Consider the following 20,124-nt stretch of genomic DNA (forward strand, 5'->3'; position numbering starts at 1 on the left):
GGACAACTAAGAAATTCCTCACTATTCCCTCACTTATCTCAAGTTTTAATTCCCATTTTTGTTTTATACTTTCTAGCCCAAATATAATTTTCCTTGATAGAGAAAATAATGAGTTGAATAATTCTTTCTTGTCTCAATTCTCCTATTGTCCTCCCTAATGGTTATCCTTCTTTAATAATCCTATGATCCTCTGCCTAAAAAACAAAATTAAACTCTTTTTCTCCCTTTGATTAACCATCAGCTTCAACTAGTCTGTGCTTTAGTATTACTGATATTTATAGGAATATGGAATTCTCTTGTTTTTACTTTCTATTATCTAAATTTCCTTCCTACTTCATACATATGTCTCATGAATGTATATATGTCTCAATAGATGCTACATGGAAATAGTGGAAAGCTAAATTTAGAGTCAGGGGAATTCAGATCCTGATTCTGTTACTATGTGACCCTAGGCAAGTGACTTTCCTAAGTCTAAATTTCTTCAGACATCAAAAAGAGGATTAGCTTCTAAATCTATGATCCTATAAACACCACCTTTTCCTTCTTACTGCAATTATTTCTGTTTGTATGGCTGTAATCTTGCTCTTGTGAGTATCCCATCCATCTTGAGCCAAATTATCCTGTAGAACCTTAAGCCATGGGACCTCCTCTCTTCTTCCACTGAGAAATACTAAATTTATTTCCCCAAAATCTAGGATGCATTTCAGATAATGTCTAACTTGCTTATCTATCATGAACAGTCATGATAGATAGACGGTCATCTGCCCCCCAAGGACTCAGTTTCTCTGAATAGATCTTATCTATTTTAAGTGTCTTAATTTACAACATGTTACATAATAGCTGGGGCAGTTAAGTAGCACAGTAGAATTCTGGGCCTGAAATCTGTAAGACTCAGTGTCCTGAATTCAAATCTGAACTCAGACTTACTGGCTGAGTGAATCTGAGTAAGGTACTCAACCCTATTTGCCCAATTCCTCATCTGAAAATGAGATAGAGAAGGAAAAGACAAACCTCTCCAAAGTTTTGACAAGAAAATCCAAATGGGGACACAAAGAGTCAGACAAGACTAAAATGTCTGAACTAAATAACATGATAGCCAAAAATGCTTATTTGATTCTTCTAATGTTAAGCCTATTCTCTTCAGCTGAAAGGAAAATTCTGTGGAAGTAGAGGGGACATTTTTTCAAATTGGCTCTTTCTTGCATAGTTTCTCACTGATTTTTGCTTTGGTGGATCCCTATTAGCTCCAGGAACAAAGATAAAAATTCTCTTTTTGGTGCTTAAAGCCCTTCACAGGTGCATTCCTACCATCCCTGGGCTCTTACACTTTACTCACCTACTGGTCAGCTAGCTATTCCTCACACAGGATTCTCCATCTTTCAGGCTATCCCCCATGTCTGGAATGCTCTCCTTTCTCACTTCTGCCTTCTCTGAGTTTATCAGCTTAATAATCATCTGCTGAAAGAGATCTTTCCTGGTCTCCCACCCACTCCCAACCAACTGCTAGTGCCTTATCCTGAAGAGGACCTCCCATTTATACTATTTATCTCTCTTATATACAGAGCTGTTTCCATAATATGTCCTCGATAAATGTGGGCATGCATGCACATACATACATTCATACACATGCATGTGAGCGCACACACACACACACACACACACAGATTGTGAGCCCCTTGAAGGCAGGGATCATGTTTTTGTTTTTCTTTGTATCTTCTATGCTTAGTACAGTGCTGGAGCCTTAATAAATGCTTGTGACTGACTGACAAGAAGTATTAAAATACAAAAAGGCCAAGTAATGCACAAAGTTCAAGGAATATAATGCAATCAAGCAAGCATTTATTAAGTACCTTTGTAGGGTTGAGAATACAAACCAAAAAATTAAACAATTATTATGTTCAAGAAAGGGCAGTGAAATGGATAGAGAGTCTGAAGTCAGGAAGACTCATCAAAGGTTTACTAGCTGTGTGACCATGGGCAAGTCACTTTACCATGTTTATCTCCATTTCCTCATCTATATAATGAACTGGAGAAGGAAAAGGCAAACACTTTAGGATCTTTGCCAAAAAAAAAATCCCATAGACATTATAGTTCATGAGAGTCACAAAGAGTTGGACATGAGTGGACAACAAAAATGTTCAAAGAGCCTAGGAACCAGAAAAAACAATAACAACATATTATTATTAATATTATTTTATGTATATATGCATGTATATGTGTTGTGTGTGTGTGTGTGTGTGTGTGTGTGTATGCCCACTTTCCAATGGCTCTGCCTATAAAGTCAGAGAGAGGGGAACTACCCGCCCCAGGTTGGATATATCTAGAAGAATTCTTTCAAGATATTTAGATAGAAGCAAGAACTTCAGGGAAAGGAAGTGGATCAAACAAGTTTATTCAGCATATAACTAGGACAAGAAAGAGCTTATGCAAAGGAAGAGAAACCACTGGGATAAGTCATATTCAGGTGAAAAGTGGATCCAGAGTTTTGGTCATGTGGGAACTTATATGGAGGTTAGAACAGGGTCTAAAAAATGAGTTAGACAATGTCAGAACCTGATATCAAATCAATCCCATGTAGCCAAGGGGTGGGGTAGGGGAATAAATTGATTGATAATAAGAAGAGTTAGGTCCTGATATGGAAGAAAGGAGATAGTACATAATGAAGAAAGTGGAGGTTACCCCACATCTCACATACACAGTAGATACAAGGTGACCATGGTGGGGATAGCATTGGCATTGGAAGGGCCTTCCAGCAGAATGACGTAAGATGTGTCTTAAAGGAAACACAAAACCAAGGATTCTAAGAGGCAGAAGTAAGGAGGGAAGAATATTCTAGAATTCAAGATAGCCCAAAAGCACAGAGATTAGAGTATGTGTTTATGATTCTCAACATTATGTGATAAATGAAGTAGAGATCAAATGTTAAAAGCTGCTACAAATAGGATGACAGAAGGAATTATTGAAAGCTGGCCTTTGAGTCAAGCTTCCAAGTATGGATAGGAGTTCAAGAGGACATCTGAGGCATAGCAAGGACATGTCACACAGTGACTCCTTACTAACAAAATAACTCCCTAACCCAAGCACAGTGGACAAAACACTAGACAAAAAGGAGACCGGACAAATGGATTATATGTCTGTAAATTGCTGATTATGTGACTTTGTACAAGTCACTTGCCCTTTCTGGGTCATAGATCCTTAGTCTGGAAAATAAGATTAGACTAAATGACTTTCAAGGTTCTCTCCACTTTTCCCCTTTATACAATACAAGCAGAAAGGTGGATTGTCAGATAAAGCATTGGGGTCAGGAAGATCTAAGTTCAAATCTGGTCTCAGCTTCTCTTTCTATTTGTATGACCCTGGGCAAGTCACTTTTGTCTACCTCAGTTTCCTCAACTGTAAAGTGGAAATTGTCATGACACCTATGTAATAGGATTGTTGTGAGGATCAAATAAAGACAATATTTTTAAAGCATTTGGACAAGAATGTACTTAAGATATGCTGTCCACTTCCCTTCTCCCTTTTCATACTTCATGGTTCCTTCTTAGTGACATCCTTTGCTCACCTACACATCAGGACTGTTCTTACCAACACTGGTCCCTTCTTCCACCCCACCTGAACCCCTCCTCCTCCCAATTCACTTTCACTTGAGATATGGACTAGCAGGGCAAGAGAGACCTTTTTTGTACTGCTAATGAATTTCTGTCCATATCCAAGGGGCCACTTTTCATTTCTTTACTCTTGCTTTAATATGAATCTTGAAGGATTTAAAAAAAAAAAGAAGCAGAGGTGATGAATCTAGACACTTAAGAGAATCAGTGCAAAGAATAGACTAGGGAAAGAAGCATGAATAGATAGGTGGGGGCGATAGGCAAATTACACTATGTACTCTTCTGTCTTTGTAGGCAAAATTAGTTCCAGTGAACTGAGAATAAAATTGAAGGGGGAAGAAGAATCACTAAGGGTAAAATGAGCACAATCTGGGAGAGACTAGGACAAACTTTTTGCCTTAATAATGTAAGTGGTGATAAGGTAGGCAGCAAGGTCTAAATAGAAATCATGATATACTAAATTTGGAGCCAAAGGACTGTGATTTCAACTCAGTTATTAGTTAGCTATGTGACTTTTTGTTAAATTGTTTTTCAGTCATGCCCAACTGTTTGTGATCTATTTGGGATTTTCATGGCAAAGATACTGAAGTGGTTTGCAATTTCCTTTTCCAGCTGATTTTAAGATGAGGAAACTGAGGCAAACATAGTTAAGTGACTTGTCTTAACTCAGATCTCCTGCTTCTAGGGTTGCAGTTCTATCTACTGCACCACCCAGGTTTGTATAGCAACACACAGCTAGTATGTGCCTAAGACTGGATTTGAACTCAAGAAAATGAATCTTCCTGACCTGAGGTTTGGCACATTCTCCATTGTACCATCTAGCTAATGACATTAGACAAGGCATTTTACCTATTTTTCAACATCCTCCTCTACAAGATGAAAGATTTAAACTAGGTCAGCGGTTCCCATTTAGTAGTTAGAAATTTCCTTGGGGATTTGTGAAAATGGTATAAAAGGTTCATATTTAAAATTTTTTAATCCTCTAAAATTCAAGCTACAAATAATTGCTCAATTATGTCACAAATATAATTTTCTTTTGTGCTAAACATTTCTGTGTTTGAAGCATTATTAATTTGTTTCTACAATGATTTAACATAGTGTAGTCATTACAACATAAAACTCTCACTATTTTTGACTTAGCAAAATGTGTTATTGCAGTTTCTCAGTTTGTCATTAAATTATTTCCAAGCTGCCATGAGGTCTGCCAAATGATTCCCAATTGATAGTCAGATACATGTGCATACCCTAATTTTCACTCTGTGTACTGCATCAGTGTGGCTCACTCATTTCTCTCTGTATCCCTAAAATCATACTTCATCAGCTATATATGGTCAAGATGTTAGTAACATTTCTGTTCTTACAGTGCAAATCTGAAAATTAAATTGGACTGCTGGAAATATATATTGCAAGCCATTCTGAAATTATCATGGTCCATCACAATAATTCTGGAGAAACAAACTTAATATTGCCTAAATGCAATATTAAGATAGTTTTCTGACATAACTATCTTCCACTTATATTACTCTTTGGCAGATATCCTTCTATCTGGTGGCTTTTCAAAGGGACTAGTTGAGAACATTGGCCAGTTGGTCATTCAGTAGTTTCTGTGAGAGTATAGCCAGTGAGCTGGTAGTAGAAGAGAAGAAAGTAACAACTAGAGAGATTCTTTCCTAAAAAAAGGTTAATTTGTAGATATTATTCAAAAATCAATAGTTTTGTTTTTTTAAAAATAACTATTCAGTTGCAGTCAAGCAACTGAAACTTGTTGTTTATCACTTAATACAAAACTTGTTATTAGCCAATAGAAAAGTAAGTTTTTTAATATAATAACTAGCTATTCATTTTCATTTGTCAAAATTTTTTAAATTAATTTTCATTCCCCAGAGAAAGAGAGTTTATAAGATTCTTCTATTGCTTTCCATCACATTTATATATTTTACTTTATTCCCTCTTGAAAACAAATTACAGAATAAATTTGATGCAGAACCAGAAATAAGATTGTTTGTATGGTATTGAGCAAGATATTGCAAAACTTTGTTCAAATTTTTAAGTCAAAATTTTTAAAAAGTCAAATAAAATCCAAAAAATATTTTGATTATTGTAGTATGTTAAATCACTTCCAAGAGCTAACTTATGAAAATGTTATATGTTCAATGAAATTTGTAAAATATATAAATATAATTTGAAGTATTGTAGATAATAGTATGTCCCTTATAAAACACATGTAATTACTTTATAATCAGTTTTACAATTTTACTTGGAATTTTCATAATTATAGGTAGAATAAAATTTATATTTTGAAAACATAATTACATAATGTTAATTTTAATTTGGAACTTGGGGGAGCAAAATTTATCATTTTAACTATTATAAGCAGGTAATGAATAAATCTAAAAGAATGTTATGATGAGTATGTTAAGTTGCCCTGGGAGTTTAACTACCTTTTTTAGGTATTGTTTGTTGAATGAAGTTCAAAGGAACAAAATTTTGGGAGTCACTAGACTAAATGATGAAGAAATCAAAAGATAGGAGAAATTAGAAGGATGAATGTATAAGTTGACTTGTAAAAATTGTTTCTGTAGGGGCAACTAGGTGATGCAATAAATAGAGCACTGAAGTCAGGAGGACCTTAGTTCAAATACATTCTCAGACACTAGCTGTATGATCCTGAGTAAATCACTTAATTCTGATTGCCTTCAAAAACAAGCAAGCAAAATAAACAAACAACAAAATAACTCTTGCATATGTTGATCTTTAAAGGCTTCAAATCAATATCACCACCATTGCCTCAAGTGGTATAATGTCCAAATATGGTTCTTGCCCTCAAGTTGATATCCAAGAAATATAATATAGCCAAACTCCCCCTCCCCCCTCCCTCACTTATATAGAATTGCGAACTTTCTCAGAAGTATACCTATGCAAGAGTTACTGAGGAATTCACAGCAAATACAGGTTTGAAGCCTTTCCCTTGAGTTCCCAAAAGACCAGACCAGACCAGCAACACAGAAGAATTAGCTAGGACAACTTCAGACTTGATTACTTTCTTATTTATTCCTAAGGCAGTGAATGGCAGGAGCTGTTGAGGAGGAGGGGAGGAAAGGAGGGAGAAGGAGGGAGAAGGTCTTCTCACAATCTCTGCAGATGCCAAAAAGCTCTCCAGAAGAGTATTTCAGAATAACCTTGCAGCCTTTTCCCACTGTTTCAGCATGGGCTCAGCAAATAGCTCTTCTTTTTTCTTTAAACAACTTCAAAGTTTGTTTTGAAATAAAGGTTTATTTTTCCCATGGAAGTCTGAACGTTTTGCACTGACTGTGTGAAGAAATGAGCCTGAGCTTTTTGGAATTTATTTGAACTCGGAGATAACTTGAACTTACATGCTCATGGCTACGACTTTGGAACTGACATTCAAAAGCTGTCAATTGGCTTTATCTCTGTTGTTTAGGAGACTAGTCTGGGCTGCTGGATGAGCTTTGGTCTGTTTGCTTTAGTTGTATCCAACTCTGCTTAAATATAAAAAACAAAACAAAACAAAAACAAACCCACAAAAGAATAAAAACCTGGGTAAGATTTTTCAAGTTGTTTTAGTTTCCTGAATTCCTGTGGGTTCCTTTGGGCACCGTCATTTATTTCATGGTTCTGAGTCCTTTTTTCAAATAAAAATTCTGTGCTTTAAGCAGCTAACTCAGTCAGGATTTGGGGTCTGGGTCAACAGCAAAACAGAGGCCCTGGGTTACATGGTAGGGCTGCCAGACATCTGGGTCCCAGCTGGGGTGGGGTGAGGGGCTGCTGGAAATCTTGGTGGGAGGGGAGTGTGGACTAGGGGTGCTGAATAATTAGGCCACCTGGCCTGGCTGCTGACAGGTCTCCTTTTCCCCTTCTCTCTCCTTCTCTATCTCTCTTGCTCCCTCCCCCCTCTCTCTACTTTTTCTTCATCCTTAACTGTTTCTCTTTTCTCCTACTCCTTTGCTCTCCTTTTTCCTTCCCTTCCCTTCTCTTTCTTTTTACCAAATCTTCCTTTTGCCCTCTTGACCTTGGACTGATCTTTTGGCTCTACCCTACACTGGCTGATTGGGATTATGATCACTCCTAGCCAGGGTGAAATGGTATTTCTTATACCAGAGATGGAAAGGTGGGAGGAAGAAACCTGAGTGCTAAGCCTTGAAGAACCTTCTTTGGAAAGCTTGAGGTTCAGGAGAGGGTGCTTTCTTCTCCAGGAATCTAGAGTCCAGAGTTATTAGTTTGTCTGAAGCTGAGATGATTTGTCAGTCTTCATTTTTTCTTGTGTGGGGGAAAAGAGAAATGCTATGTCTGAATCTTGGTGGAGACAAGCATCACAAAACAAGGTTAATTTGACTTTCTGAACTGAATTTAAATTCTCCTTACTATACTTTCTAGCATAGAGCCCTTGATGCTGGTCAGGGTGACTCTCTGATAGTCTTCACACACATATGATACAGTAAGGGGCAGCATTAATCTAAGAACCAGGAGACCTAGGTGCCACTCTTGACTCTGGGATACTGGGAAAGTTCCATCCCATCCCATCCCTCTCTGTTGATGACTTCAGAATCTATTCAATTGCTATGACTTTTAATTGCAAAATTCTAAATGCTTTTTCTGTTCCTCTTCTCAATCAACCTTCATTAGTTCTTTCAATGTCCCTGTCCCACAGTAAAATTTGCTAAATAGGCCCCCTCACTCTAGTAAATGCATGAATCATACAGTATTAAATGTTTTATGATTATTAACTCATATGAGCCTCATAACAACCCTGGGAGGTAGGTGTTACTGATATCCCTATTTTACAGGTGAGGAAACTGAGGCAAATAGGCATTAGGTAGCTTGTCTAGGGTCACATGGATAGTAAGTTTTTGAGGCTATATTTGAATTCAGGTCTTCCTGATGCTAGGCTCAGGCTTTATCCACTGAAGTGTGTGTGTTTATGGATTTACATGTACATGCACATGTATGTATATATATATAAATATGAATATACACACACATTCATACATACACACATATTTCTTGCTTCCCTAGTACAATGCTGGGCTTTGTAGCACTGGGCTTCTAATAATTAAAGGAGGGGAATAGAAGCAAAGGAAGGCAGGAAAAGAGACCTGGCTTTGGTAGTGCTCATTTTAAACATTTCAAGAAGAAATCTCAGAGTCTACCTCAGTTCAACTCACATTTGAGGAGTTTTATGATTCTTCTAAATGATAAGGAATAAAATTATGGGCCTGAGTAGGATACATCATGATCAAATGGCTACAATACCTGACTTGGAGCCAGATGGCTCAGACTCTTGCCTCTGAAACTTAGTCGGGTCATAGACAATGGTTTTAGCCTCTATTGCCTCCTCTTTACAATGAAAGGGCTGGAGTAGATTGGCTCTAAATTTCCTTCTGACCTTCAATCTATAATCCTATGAACCTTTCCTTATCTTTTGTTGCCACCTCCACTAACTAGGAGATTAATGAGATCATAAAATGCTATAGAAGGACCTCAGAAATCATTTCATCCTTTAGGATCAATGGATCCTAGATTTTCAGTTAGAAAGAACTCCAGTCCAACCCCTTTGCTTTATGAATGTAGAAAATGAGGCCTAGAGAGGTTTAGTGACTTGCCCAAGAGGATTCAAATTAGGTTTTTGGGTTCCAAATCACTCAGTCTTCTTTCCTCCCTTAGCATTAGGTCTTTTTTTCTACAGGGATCATGTCAGGATTACAGAATTATATGGTGTCAATTATAATTATAATTGTATGGTAATTATATAGTGTCAAACTAAAAGAGAGTACCTCAGGGACTCGACTAGTCCAACCTACTCATTTGACAGTTGTGAAAATGGAGGCTTACAGAAAGAAAGTGATTTTTCTGAGATTAAACAGCAAGTTATGATACAAACAGAACTGAAATCTAGGACTCCAAATTCAGATGCAGAGCTCTTTTGATTATTCTGCACTGGGCAGTACCAGGAGAAGCAGGAAGTTTTGGGGAAATGTCTAAATTCAGGAGAATGATATAGCCTAAAATTCAAAAGTGGTAAAAAAAAAAACTTAAAAAGTAGTACAGCCTGAATTCTGGGGGAAGTGCCTAAGGGCAGAGAGGCATATTGGTGACAGTCTCAGACCTATAGTCCAGATTAGTCTGCATACCTGTGACTCACCTGAAGGAAAGGGGACTTTGTGGGATCAGGCCCCTTCAAGTTCTTCTCCAGGCTCTGGAGAAAGAAATTCTGCAATCTCAAAAGAGCTACACAGAAATCCTGTGATGCTCCATCAGCACCTAAGACCCACCAAGTGAATAGGAACAGGTATCTGTCCCTTCAGTGATCATACAGACCTTCACACACACACACACACACACACACACACACACACACACACACACACACACACACAGTTTCTATCTCTCTGTCTCTCTGTCTCTCTCTGTCTCTGTCTCTCTGTGTCTGTCTCTCCCCCCTTACTTCTTCCCCTACCTCCTTCCTTTCCCCCCTCCCCCCATAGGCTTCACTTTTTTTTCCCCCAGGAGAGAAACACTGTGACTCACCATAGTCCTTCTTGCAATACTTTTTCATGTTAATCTTCAGCTTCCCTTTGGAGGCCTTGCAGTAGGAATCACAGTCTGCAGGGGAGGAGAGAGAGCACAGACAAAAACTAATTAGCCTGGTGATGAATAGGCAGGCGGGGGCAGGGGCAAGGAGGCTCCAGCTCCCTGAATAAGCAGTGTGCCTGTGATATCCATCTGTCAGGCCCGATTGGGCCGCCCAATAGAGCTTGGGAGGCATTCAGAGCAGGCTTGGTTTTCTAAAGAGACCCTTTTGACAAAGGAGCCCCCGCCTGCTTGCCCGCCTGACACCTCCCACCTCCCTCCTGCCTCAAGAATCCTTTAGCTGCTGTCTGTGGGCTGCCTTGGCCTCCATGGGAGACCCGGGGGCCTCCATTATTGAGCCACCCAGGGCTTTTGAGAGCCACACAAATTCCCCCTGTTCTTAAGATGCAACTGGAGCCTGATTAAAGCCAATAGAGGCCTCATTGTCACCCCTCGCCCAGGTTCTGTGTCAGACGCTGGCATTCATCGCACAGAGCCTCTGGCTGGGGTCAGGTCCCAACAAAAAGGGTCACTGAGGAAATTAGCAGCCCATGAAGCGTTAGAAAACCCTTTTAGTGTCCACTCTACTGGAGTGTGCAAATAAAATGCCCCACTAAGAACATTTCACTTCTAATGGGCCCTACTGCTGAGACACAGTGTTCCAAGCTAAGGTTCTGTTAGTGCTCCCCAGCCTTCCGTCAGGGTCATCCCAGAGGAGAGAGCTCAAGCAGGGCAGAGGATGTACACAGTGTCCCCCTGGGGAACTTGACCACAGGCCCTCAACTCAGCAGTGTTCTGAAGTAGTGACTTATGCCTTCTGATGGCTTACAGGTGGATCAAGAATGAGGATCTAAGCTAAGGGGTGGTTCTGTGTCAGCAAATGCAAAAAAAAATATCAAGGGGTCAGTGGAAAAGGCCCATAAATTCTGCATTGGGTGATCAAATAAGGCTGTGAGTAATAATAATAACTGACATTCATATCATGCTTTAAGGTTTACGAGGCATCTTGGTGTAAAGGCAAATCCTAAGTTATTGTCTCACTTTATGGATGTGAAAATTGAGGCTTATTGGAAGTAGGCTTCTTGTTTTGGTCACACAAACAAGTCTTAAGATAGCATTTGAACACATATAGTCAGGCTTCTTCCCAGCCTTCAAGGGTCTGTACAATAACTGGGATCGAGGTAAAGGAAGAAAGCTTAGAGGCAAGCTGATCAAGACCTTGGAATAAACTTAGATTCCTTTTTTCCAGCTAAGGCTGCTTCTTTACTTTGCTTTACTCTAACAAACTGGACAATACAAGATTCCTGCTGGTCCCAGAAAGTCTTCTTAGCAGCAGGCACTTGTGACAGTTGAATCCATACCATACAAATGTATGGTGCTTTATTATATCCCTAGTCACTTTGTGTATTAAATATAAAATCTCATCAGAGACTCACAACAACCTTGTGCCTATTTTGAAGATGAGAAAACTGAAGATGGGAAAGACTTGCCTAGGGTCACGTAGCTAGTAAGCATATAAGGTAATATTGCAACTTAGGTTATCCTGACTCCAAGTTCAGCACTCTATTAACTATGCCACTTAGTGACATATTATATCATTTGTTCCTTCTTATAAACTGAGACATAGAAGGAATAGAACATATTCCTAGAAAAAACTGCTTTTATTTCTTGCTGCCATTCTCTCACACCCCTTTCAGTTTCCAACTGTAGCTTCCAACTCCTTCACTCAATTCAAATTGCACTCTACAAAGTTAATAGAGCTTTTAGTTACCAATTAAATTCAATAGCCTTAACTAATTTTTCATCCTTCTAGATCTCTCTTCAATGACACTGTGTACTTCTTCCTGGATACTCTCTCCTCCCTGGGTTTCATCATACTCTTCTCTCTTTGCTCTTCTATTTGTATGACTCTTTCTCAGGCTCCTTTGGTGGATGGATCCTTTAGGTCAGCACCTCCTATCCCACAGTCCTGAGTCTACTTCTCTTCTTTCTCTATAAACTCTCTCATTGATCTCAACTCCTAATGATTCAATTATCCTCTTCATGCAGAATAATCCCATATTCCAGTCAACCAACATCCCAAGTATCAGTTCCACATGACCCACTACTTCCACCTGGATGTCCCTTAGGTATCTCAAACTCAACACGTCCAAAATAAAACTCATCTTTACACAAATATTAATGCTTCTTCATAACTTTCCCTGTCAAGGACCAGACAAGAAAGAATTACCTTAGACACTAATTGTGAGATCCTGGGCAGGCAAGTTACCCAGATTCACAATTTAAAAGTTATCTCCTTCATTCACTCCTGACATCCAACCAGTTATCAAATCTTGTTGGTTCCACCCCTGTGCTGTATCTGTCCCCTTCTCTAGTTGTAGATTATTACCACCTTTCATGTCAATCACTATAAGAGCCTTCTTAATTATTACTCTCCCTATCTTTTCTCTCTTCTGTCTAATCCATCCTCCATAGAAATACCAAATTGACATTCCTAAAGCAGAGGTCTGAAAAAGTCATTTCCTTACTCAAAAAGATCCAGTGGTTTTCTATTGCCACTAGGATAAAATATAAAGCCTTCAAAATCTTCTTGCAAGACTGCTTTGATTCCCTACAACATTCTTTATTCTAATCAGGCTTGCCAATTTGATCTTTTCTATACACAAATCTATCTCTTGTTCTGTGACTTTGCTTAAGCTTTTCTGCTCACCTGGAAAATTCTCTATCATCACTACCATTTCCTGCATTTCCTGGTTCTTTTTTGGGTTAAGATTAAGTGCCACCCCTTATACAAGTCCTCCCTTAACACAATACTTATATTTAGTTTGTATATTTTGTATTTACTCACCTGTGTGCATATTGCATATTGTTTACCTCCTGTGGAATGTAAGTTCCTTGAGGGTAGGAGCTGTTTTTGTAAAATCCAGTGCCTAGTACAAGATCTGGTATTTGGTGGACACTAAATTAATGATTGTTGAATGAACTGTCTTTAATAAATTTAGCCAGGATATGCATGTTTCGTGATGATTGGTTATTATTTCTCTGAATAAGCCCCTGAAATCTGATATAGTTGCTTAGAACCTGTGACCTCTTTTTTAGCTGTTCAGAACTCTTTCCTGACATCAGGCTCTGGTGAATACTGAGGTTACCAGATAAATAATCTCCAGATAAATGAAGCAAAGCTATGTACACTTCCTTCTTTTGTAAAATCTAAAATGATTCTAGTTTCATATAAACAAATTGACTTTTTTTCAAAAGAACAATGGAGAACTCAAAATTTTGCAAACTTTGTGGTTCTTATGTACCTCATTAGCTAAATCCTGACCTCATCAATTCTGAAGCCTAAGGCTCTAAAACTGTTCTGCCATCCATGATACAACTCCATCTCAAAATGAAAAACAATAATTTCAAGCATTCAGCCAAGGATCAAGGGCCAACCTACTTATTTTATTTAACCTGTTCCATCTGAAAGTCAAAAGACAGGTCTTCAGCTAGGATGATTGTGAAGAATAGAAAGACAGTTCTTTAAGTGGAGAGGCCACTTCAGCACACTAGAGAGAACACTGGACAAGAACCACCTTAGACATTCACTAGTTATGTGATTCTGGGCAATGCAATGAACCTTTCTCAGTCTCAGTTTTCTCCTCTGTAAAATGGGAATAATAATTATAGCCTATATCATAGGTTTGTTGTGAGGATTAAATGAGGTATTTGTACAATACTTGGCAAATTTTAAGTAGCTATATAAATGTTGTTGATTCTCCTCTTCCTCCGTCTTTTGCTCCTCTTCCTTCTCCTAACTACTACCACTACCACTACTACTACTTCTCCTCCCCCCCCCTCCTATTACTACTAACTACTGCTACAAAGTATCACTCCTGTTACTAACTACTGCTACAAATACAACTACTAACTACTAGTATTTCCTACTATTACTCCTATTCCCACTCCTAGCGCTGACTCAATATGCTATGGAATATCTGGTTTCTGATTGATCACCTTTCTATCTCCTTTTTTAATTTCTTTTTGCCTTGACCAATTCTCCCTAGTTTCTGGGGATTGACTGCCTCCTTGGCTCTGTCTCTAGGAAGTTCTAGTTTCCTCCTGTATTTCCTATAGGAGGCTTGATGTCCTCAGTTATTTATTCTCATCCCTAGAAATAGCTTTATATAATTCTGTATGTAGGGAGGGGGATGAATGGAAAAACCTCTTTATGGAGTCAAAGCATGCCCATCCAGCCCCATGGGAAGTGCTCCAATTCAATACTCTGCTAAATGTATACATTTTTATACAATTTTCTGTGTCCATTTTGTTCCCCCATCCTACTTCCAGTGAGATATGTGCTCTTTGAAATCAGGGGCTGTTTTATTTTTGTCTTTGGAGACACAGCTTCTAACAGAGTGCCTGACACATAATCAATGCTCAATAAATAATTGTTGATTCTTAGTTTCACCTTCTAAGGATTTATTCCCACTGTTGCTACCATCCTCTTCTTTCTCTTTTGCTTTCCATACTCATTTTCAGGATCAGATTTCTGAATTTTATTTTGGACAAATGCTATGATATTGTAAGAGTAGCTAAGCAACAAACCTTGATAATAATAGGCAGTGTGCTGACACAGAGGTCACATCTGACCAGTGACTCATTGACCCCTTTATTTCCTTCCTTATCCCTCAAGTGTTAGGAAAAGATGTTGGGAAAAGATAATAGCTACCTGGCTCCTAACTCTGTGTTTGGCTCTGCATATAAGAGGGTTGCAGAGAACAGCAAAGGCACCATCTGTCAAGCCCACAGTAGGAACATCCTGGTGGATTCATGATCTTGGCTCCCTATCTTTTGTGTCTTCTCACAACAGCCCATCCTCCACCTAAATTTTTCTACCTGCTCTATTGTCCTGACAAATTAACTATAGCCATCCAAGAGCAAGGAGGCTCCTTCTCAAAAACTGATCTCCTTCCACCCACTCTCTTCTTTCCCCACTAAAGCACTCACTTTCATAACATCTTTTAATGTTCTCTGTGCTTCTTCTTCTAGGTTTTCCTAAAACCAGCTGGGCAGGTCTGTGTACAGGATATAAGCCAATCTCTAAGCATATGGCAGATGGAGCCAAGCATGTCCTCATTCCAGCTATGGGCTTTACATCTGGCACCTCTATACTCTGGATGCCAGGCAGCACATTGGCAAGAGTTGTACAGACAGAAGTAGCCAGTCCTGTGCTATGAATTTATGTCATTAAGCTCAGATAAGTTGGGGTAGTAAGCTCAATGAGTTAATTAGATACAACACTACAACTGATCCTCCAAATGGCAGAGAGGGATGCAGTACCACACCGAAGACCCCAATCTTACTTGAGCAAACTAAATACAATGTGAATAGCTGCTGCAATCTAAAATAGACAGTTTCTGAATCTCTTAACCATGGCACCTATTCACAGAGCAGAAAGAGAAAAGGGAATGGAAATGGGGAGGATAAAGGTAAGAGAGACCAAGAAATTCACAACTGGCACTTTCCACTCTGATAACAATATCTAAGTCTGAGAGCAGCTGGTGGGCACCCATGCCATTTAAGGAGACATACCTACCCATCAGAGTTTACCGAAGATTTTCCAGCTTCATCTGAAACTGGGGCACAGAATCTACAGTATCATCCTTAGACCAGGAATTTTCTGCTGTGCCTCTGTGGGAGAGCACCTAGGGAAGTGGGTACCACTGTCCTGCTGAGACCAGTCTTTCCCTAACCCTTCTGATCTCTTCCTCCCCTTCAATCCTCAAAAAAAGACTTTAGGGTTTACAAAAAAAAAAAAAACAGGCATGCATTATTTTGCATTAGATTTCTCACAAAAATCTAGAGAGGGAAACAGAATAAGTATAACTGAGGAAAAGGAGTGTCAGAGAGAATATATGACTTGTCTAAGGTCACACCAATTTAATAGATTCAAACTTAGGCCCTCACTTCAAGTCCACTTCTCTTTCTTCCATAGAAAAGGGACTCTGCCTTTTCTGGCTTTAGTTTATGAAACTCAGCCAGGTCCCTTCTTCTAGAAGGAACTGTCAGCACTTCAGGAATAGAATCATCTCGAGCTTTTTATATGTAGGCTGAGAACTGGATTGGTGCCAGGAGAAAGAGAACTACAGAGTAGGATAAACCACACTGCAAACCTCTCTGCTGTTCACCGTACTGAGATGTGCTCTCCTAATCCCCCAACCCTCTATAATAGCCTTAGAGTCCCTTGAGTTCATTTTAATCTCATTTGCAGACAAAGGGCAAAAGATGCCTTCATGAGCATACAATCTCTTTTAAGTATTTGCTGTTACTGTTTGACTATAAGTGGTTGTATATGTTGTACATTCCAACTCTATGGTTGGAGTATTATCTAAATCCATAATCTATATTCATGGTGTGATATTTATTAGGTTTTAGGTTCCCAAAGCAGGAGGTCTTTAGGGTCTAGAAGAGACATATGTCATTGGTGGTCTGGCAGTCAAGAAATTGTGTTAAATCCATTGGAAAGAGCACTGGCTCTGGAGTTAGAAGGTCTATGTTTAAATTTTGCCTCTTGCCACTGTCTGCTTGGGTGATCTTAAGCAAGTCATAACTTCTCTGAGTCTTAGTTAAGCCATCTGTAAAATGAAAGGGCTGGACCAAGCACTTTTGAGGTCCCTTCTATAACTAGGATCTGTGTTCCTAGGATTTTCTCTACAACTTAGTGATTTAGAATTAAAATTTAAGATTATGATTTTAGCCCACTATAAGATAGAACTTCCTAACATTAAGAGCTAAACAATAAATTACAACAACAATAACACTAACAATGGAATAGGATGCCTCTGTGAATTACTTAGTTTTGTGTCAATAAAAATAATTAAAAGGAGAAGGGAGGATTACTTGTTGAGGATATTTTAAAGGGAATTCTTGCTTCAGGTTGTTCTATAATACTCCTGAGTTTCCTTTCAAATCTGTGATTCTATGTTTCAAATCAATCTTTTCTTTGCAGGAAGGATAAATCCTGGTTAATTTTTCTTGAAATGCATGCAAATGTGGTTCTGTATATGAGCTTACACATGTGTGTGAGGTGGGTGTGTGGGTGGTGGTGGTAATCATTTCTGGCAACTATAAATGAAATGTCATAGCAATAAGATAAATTTCTTTATCTCAATCATTGAGCTTTCCAGCTGAACTAAAACTATTCCTCACAAAGACCCTGATGCCAGCAAACCTTATCCTAGTGAAAACAGAGAAAAAAAGACACAAAAGACAAATAAATCACTGGGTCGTCAGGTAATGGAGAAGAATGTCCACTTTCCTAAAGTCTCTTCCATCTCTGACATTCTATGATGCTAAACAGGAAAACCCAAAATTCCAGCAACAAGTTAGGAGATATTGCCCTGAAAGGCACACCATAAGCTATCTACCAGTGTCTCATCTACAAAACAGAGGGTATCAGAATCTGAATCCTTTACAAATAATAAGCTATGAAGAAGCACTTTTCACAAATGGAAATCACACACACACACACACACTGAAAATCTTGAGCTAATTAAAATCTTGAGTACTTAAATCTTATAGATAAAAATAAAGATACAAAAGATAAAATACAATTTATTATATGGCAAATATAAAGAAAAGATCTGAACAATCTGCTGTAATAGAGGTTGGAAGATCAATAAGAGAGGTGTGAAAACAATAGATCGTTATGAGATGGAGCTATTTCAGAGTTCATGAGCATGGATATGGAACACGACAAGATCAAGAGTCTGTCCATGTCTTTACAACCTATGGCACAGTGGAAATGTAAGCCAAAGGATAAATGTTTGGGCATATGAAGGAGTGTTAATGCATATGATGAAGAAAGATGTTTTTTGAGTTCCATCTTGAAGGAGAATAGGGACTCTATCAAATAGAATAGCTTGGCAATATCAAGGCATCAAAAATAGGCATGGCATAGAGAGAATGATCAAAGAGGCAGGACAGGAAGTGATATGCAAATGAGGCCGAAAAGATAGGCTGTGGTCAAGTTAGTTTTAAAGCTAACTATTATTCAGTGGTATCTGACTCTTCTTAACTTCATCTGGAGTTTTTTGGGTTTTTTGGCAAAGATATTGGAGTGTTTTGCCATTTTCTTCTTCAGCTCATTTTACAAATAAGGAAACTGAGGCTAAGAGGATTAAGTGATTTGTCCAGGGTCATATAACTAGTAAGTCAAATTTGACTCTGGAAGATGAGTCTTCCTGACTCTATCTACTGGGCCACCTAAATAGTGGAGTTTGTTTTGTTTTTTACCCTAAAGGTAAACAGTGAGGTATTAGTGTTTATTGAGGAGAAACTGAAATATTAAGTTTGACAGCAGATAATGGATGGATGAAATGAGGAAAGGTTTGGATCAAGGAGGTTGCTACTAGAATATAGATAAGAGGCAAAAAGTCTTGAACTAAGGTGGTAGCAAGAGATGTCATGCAGCTGGAACAACAAAATTTGGTGACTTATTTGATACATGGGGGTATGGAGAATGAGTAGTTTAGGAGCACACCAAAAATATGACCTTGGGAGACTCGTAGAATAGTGGTACCTTCAACAGAGAGGGAACTTTGGAAGACGGGTGAGTTTGGAGAAAAATATCATGAGTTCTATTTGGACATGTTGAGTTTGAATTATCTCTGAGACATTTAGTTTGAAATGTTTGACCAGAAGTTAGTAATATGGGTCTAAAAGTCAGGGAAGAGTTTGGGGTTAGATACTTAGATTTTTGAAACCTCATTATTAAGGTGATAATTAAGTTCATGGGGAAAGGTGGAAAATGGAGGGTAACATTGATATTGACACTGAGGCATCTAGGAGGTGCAGTAGAAAGAATACTGGCCCTGGAGTCAGGAGGACCTGAGTTTAAATCCAACCTCAGACAATAATTACCTAGCTGTGTGATCTTGGGCAAACACAGCTCCACTGCCTTGCAAAAACAAAACAAAACAAACAAAAACATTGATATTGAAGTCCTCAAGGTCAGGAGTTGAGAACAAGAGAAAAATAAGTGTTCCAGTTATGGAACTCTTTGAGAAAAGATGGCTAGATGAACAACCACTGCGGGTAAAATTTGGGTAAAATTTTTTATTAAGTGAATTTCATAATGACTAGTAGTATTCCATCTTCCTCTCTAGGACCACTGTGTCAAAGATATGAATAAAAGTTCAGCCATTGATGAAGAAGACAGACACAGCAGTATCATTAGAGCAGAGGGATTTGGGAGAAGGGAAAGCCATGTCACATTGAGGATTAGTAGATGGAAGAACTGTGAAAGAAAAAGTTCCATAATGGAAGCAAAATTTATTATAGAACTGTAATTCTCTCTCTCTCTCTCTCTCTCTCTCTCTCTCTCTCTCTCTCTCTCTCTCTCTCTCTCCACACACACACACACACACACACACACACACACAAATACACATACATTTCCATACATATATTTCACTAAGCACAGTGGAAGATGTAAGCAGGGTTGGAATGGAAGAAGGGTTGAGGAAAATGGAGAAGAGAAAAAAAGGAGATAGGGTTTAGGAAGAGTTAGATCTTATGTGGTTAGTGTCTTATTAATACAGATATCAAAGTGTCATAGATTTAGAGTTGTAAGAGATTATCAAATTCAAGTCCCTTCTTTTACAGATGAGGGAACTGGGGTCCAAAGAAGATAAGCAATTTGTCTCAAGTTATACAACTACTAAGTGTCTGAGGAGATATTTGAACCCAGGTCTTCTTGACTTGAAATCTATTGTTCTATCTACACAAGTGGTAGAAGATCATTAGCTAATAAGAAGGGCCAGTAGTGTAGCACTTTAGTCATTCCTGTCTTCTCTTCTTAGGAAGTGTACTGGGGGAGGTGGGGAGGAGAAGGGCATGCTGCACCAAATCACAGGACTAAATTGCGGTTTGTGCTGAACAA

The 20,124-nt window shown here is 38.6% G+C and overlaps 1 protein-coding gene across 3 annotated transcripts in view; it reads right to left on the bottom strand.

Annotated features, from left to right (window-relative positions):
- The window catches only part of NTN1 (netrin 1), a 346,673-nt gene that overhangs the window by 41,473 nt on the left and 285,076 nt on the right, over nt 1-20,124 (bottom strand). For 2 of the 3 annotated variants that reach the window (XM_074225607.1, XM_074225608.1), the window contains exon 6: nt 10,155-10,229. In XM_074225607.1, the coding sequence (XP_074081708.1) occupies nt 10,155-10,229 (75 nt within the window). Of the gene's footprint in view, nt 1-5,826; nt 7,887-10,154; nt 10,230-20,124 lie in introns of those variants that run through there. The other variant, XM_074225609.1, reaches the window with a different exon arrangement.

The sequence above is a fragment of the Macrotis lagotis genome, chromosome 2, assembly GCF_037893015.1.
Source record: "Macrotis lagotis isolate mMagLag1 chromosome 2, bilby.v1.9.chrom.fasta, whole genome shotgun sequence".
Taxonomy (NCBI): Eukaryota; Metazoa; Chordata; class Mammalia; order Peramelemorphia; family Peramelidae; genus Macrotis; species Macrotis lagotis.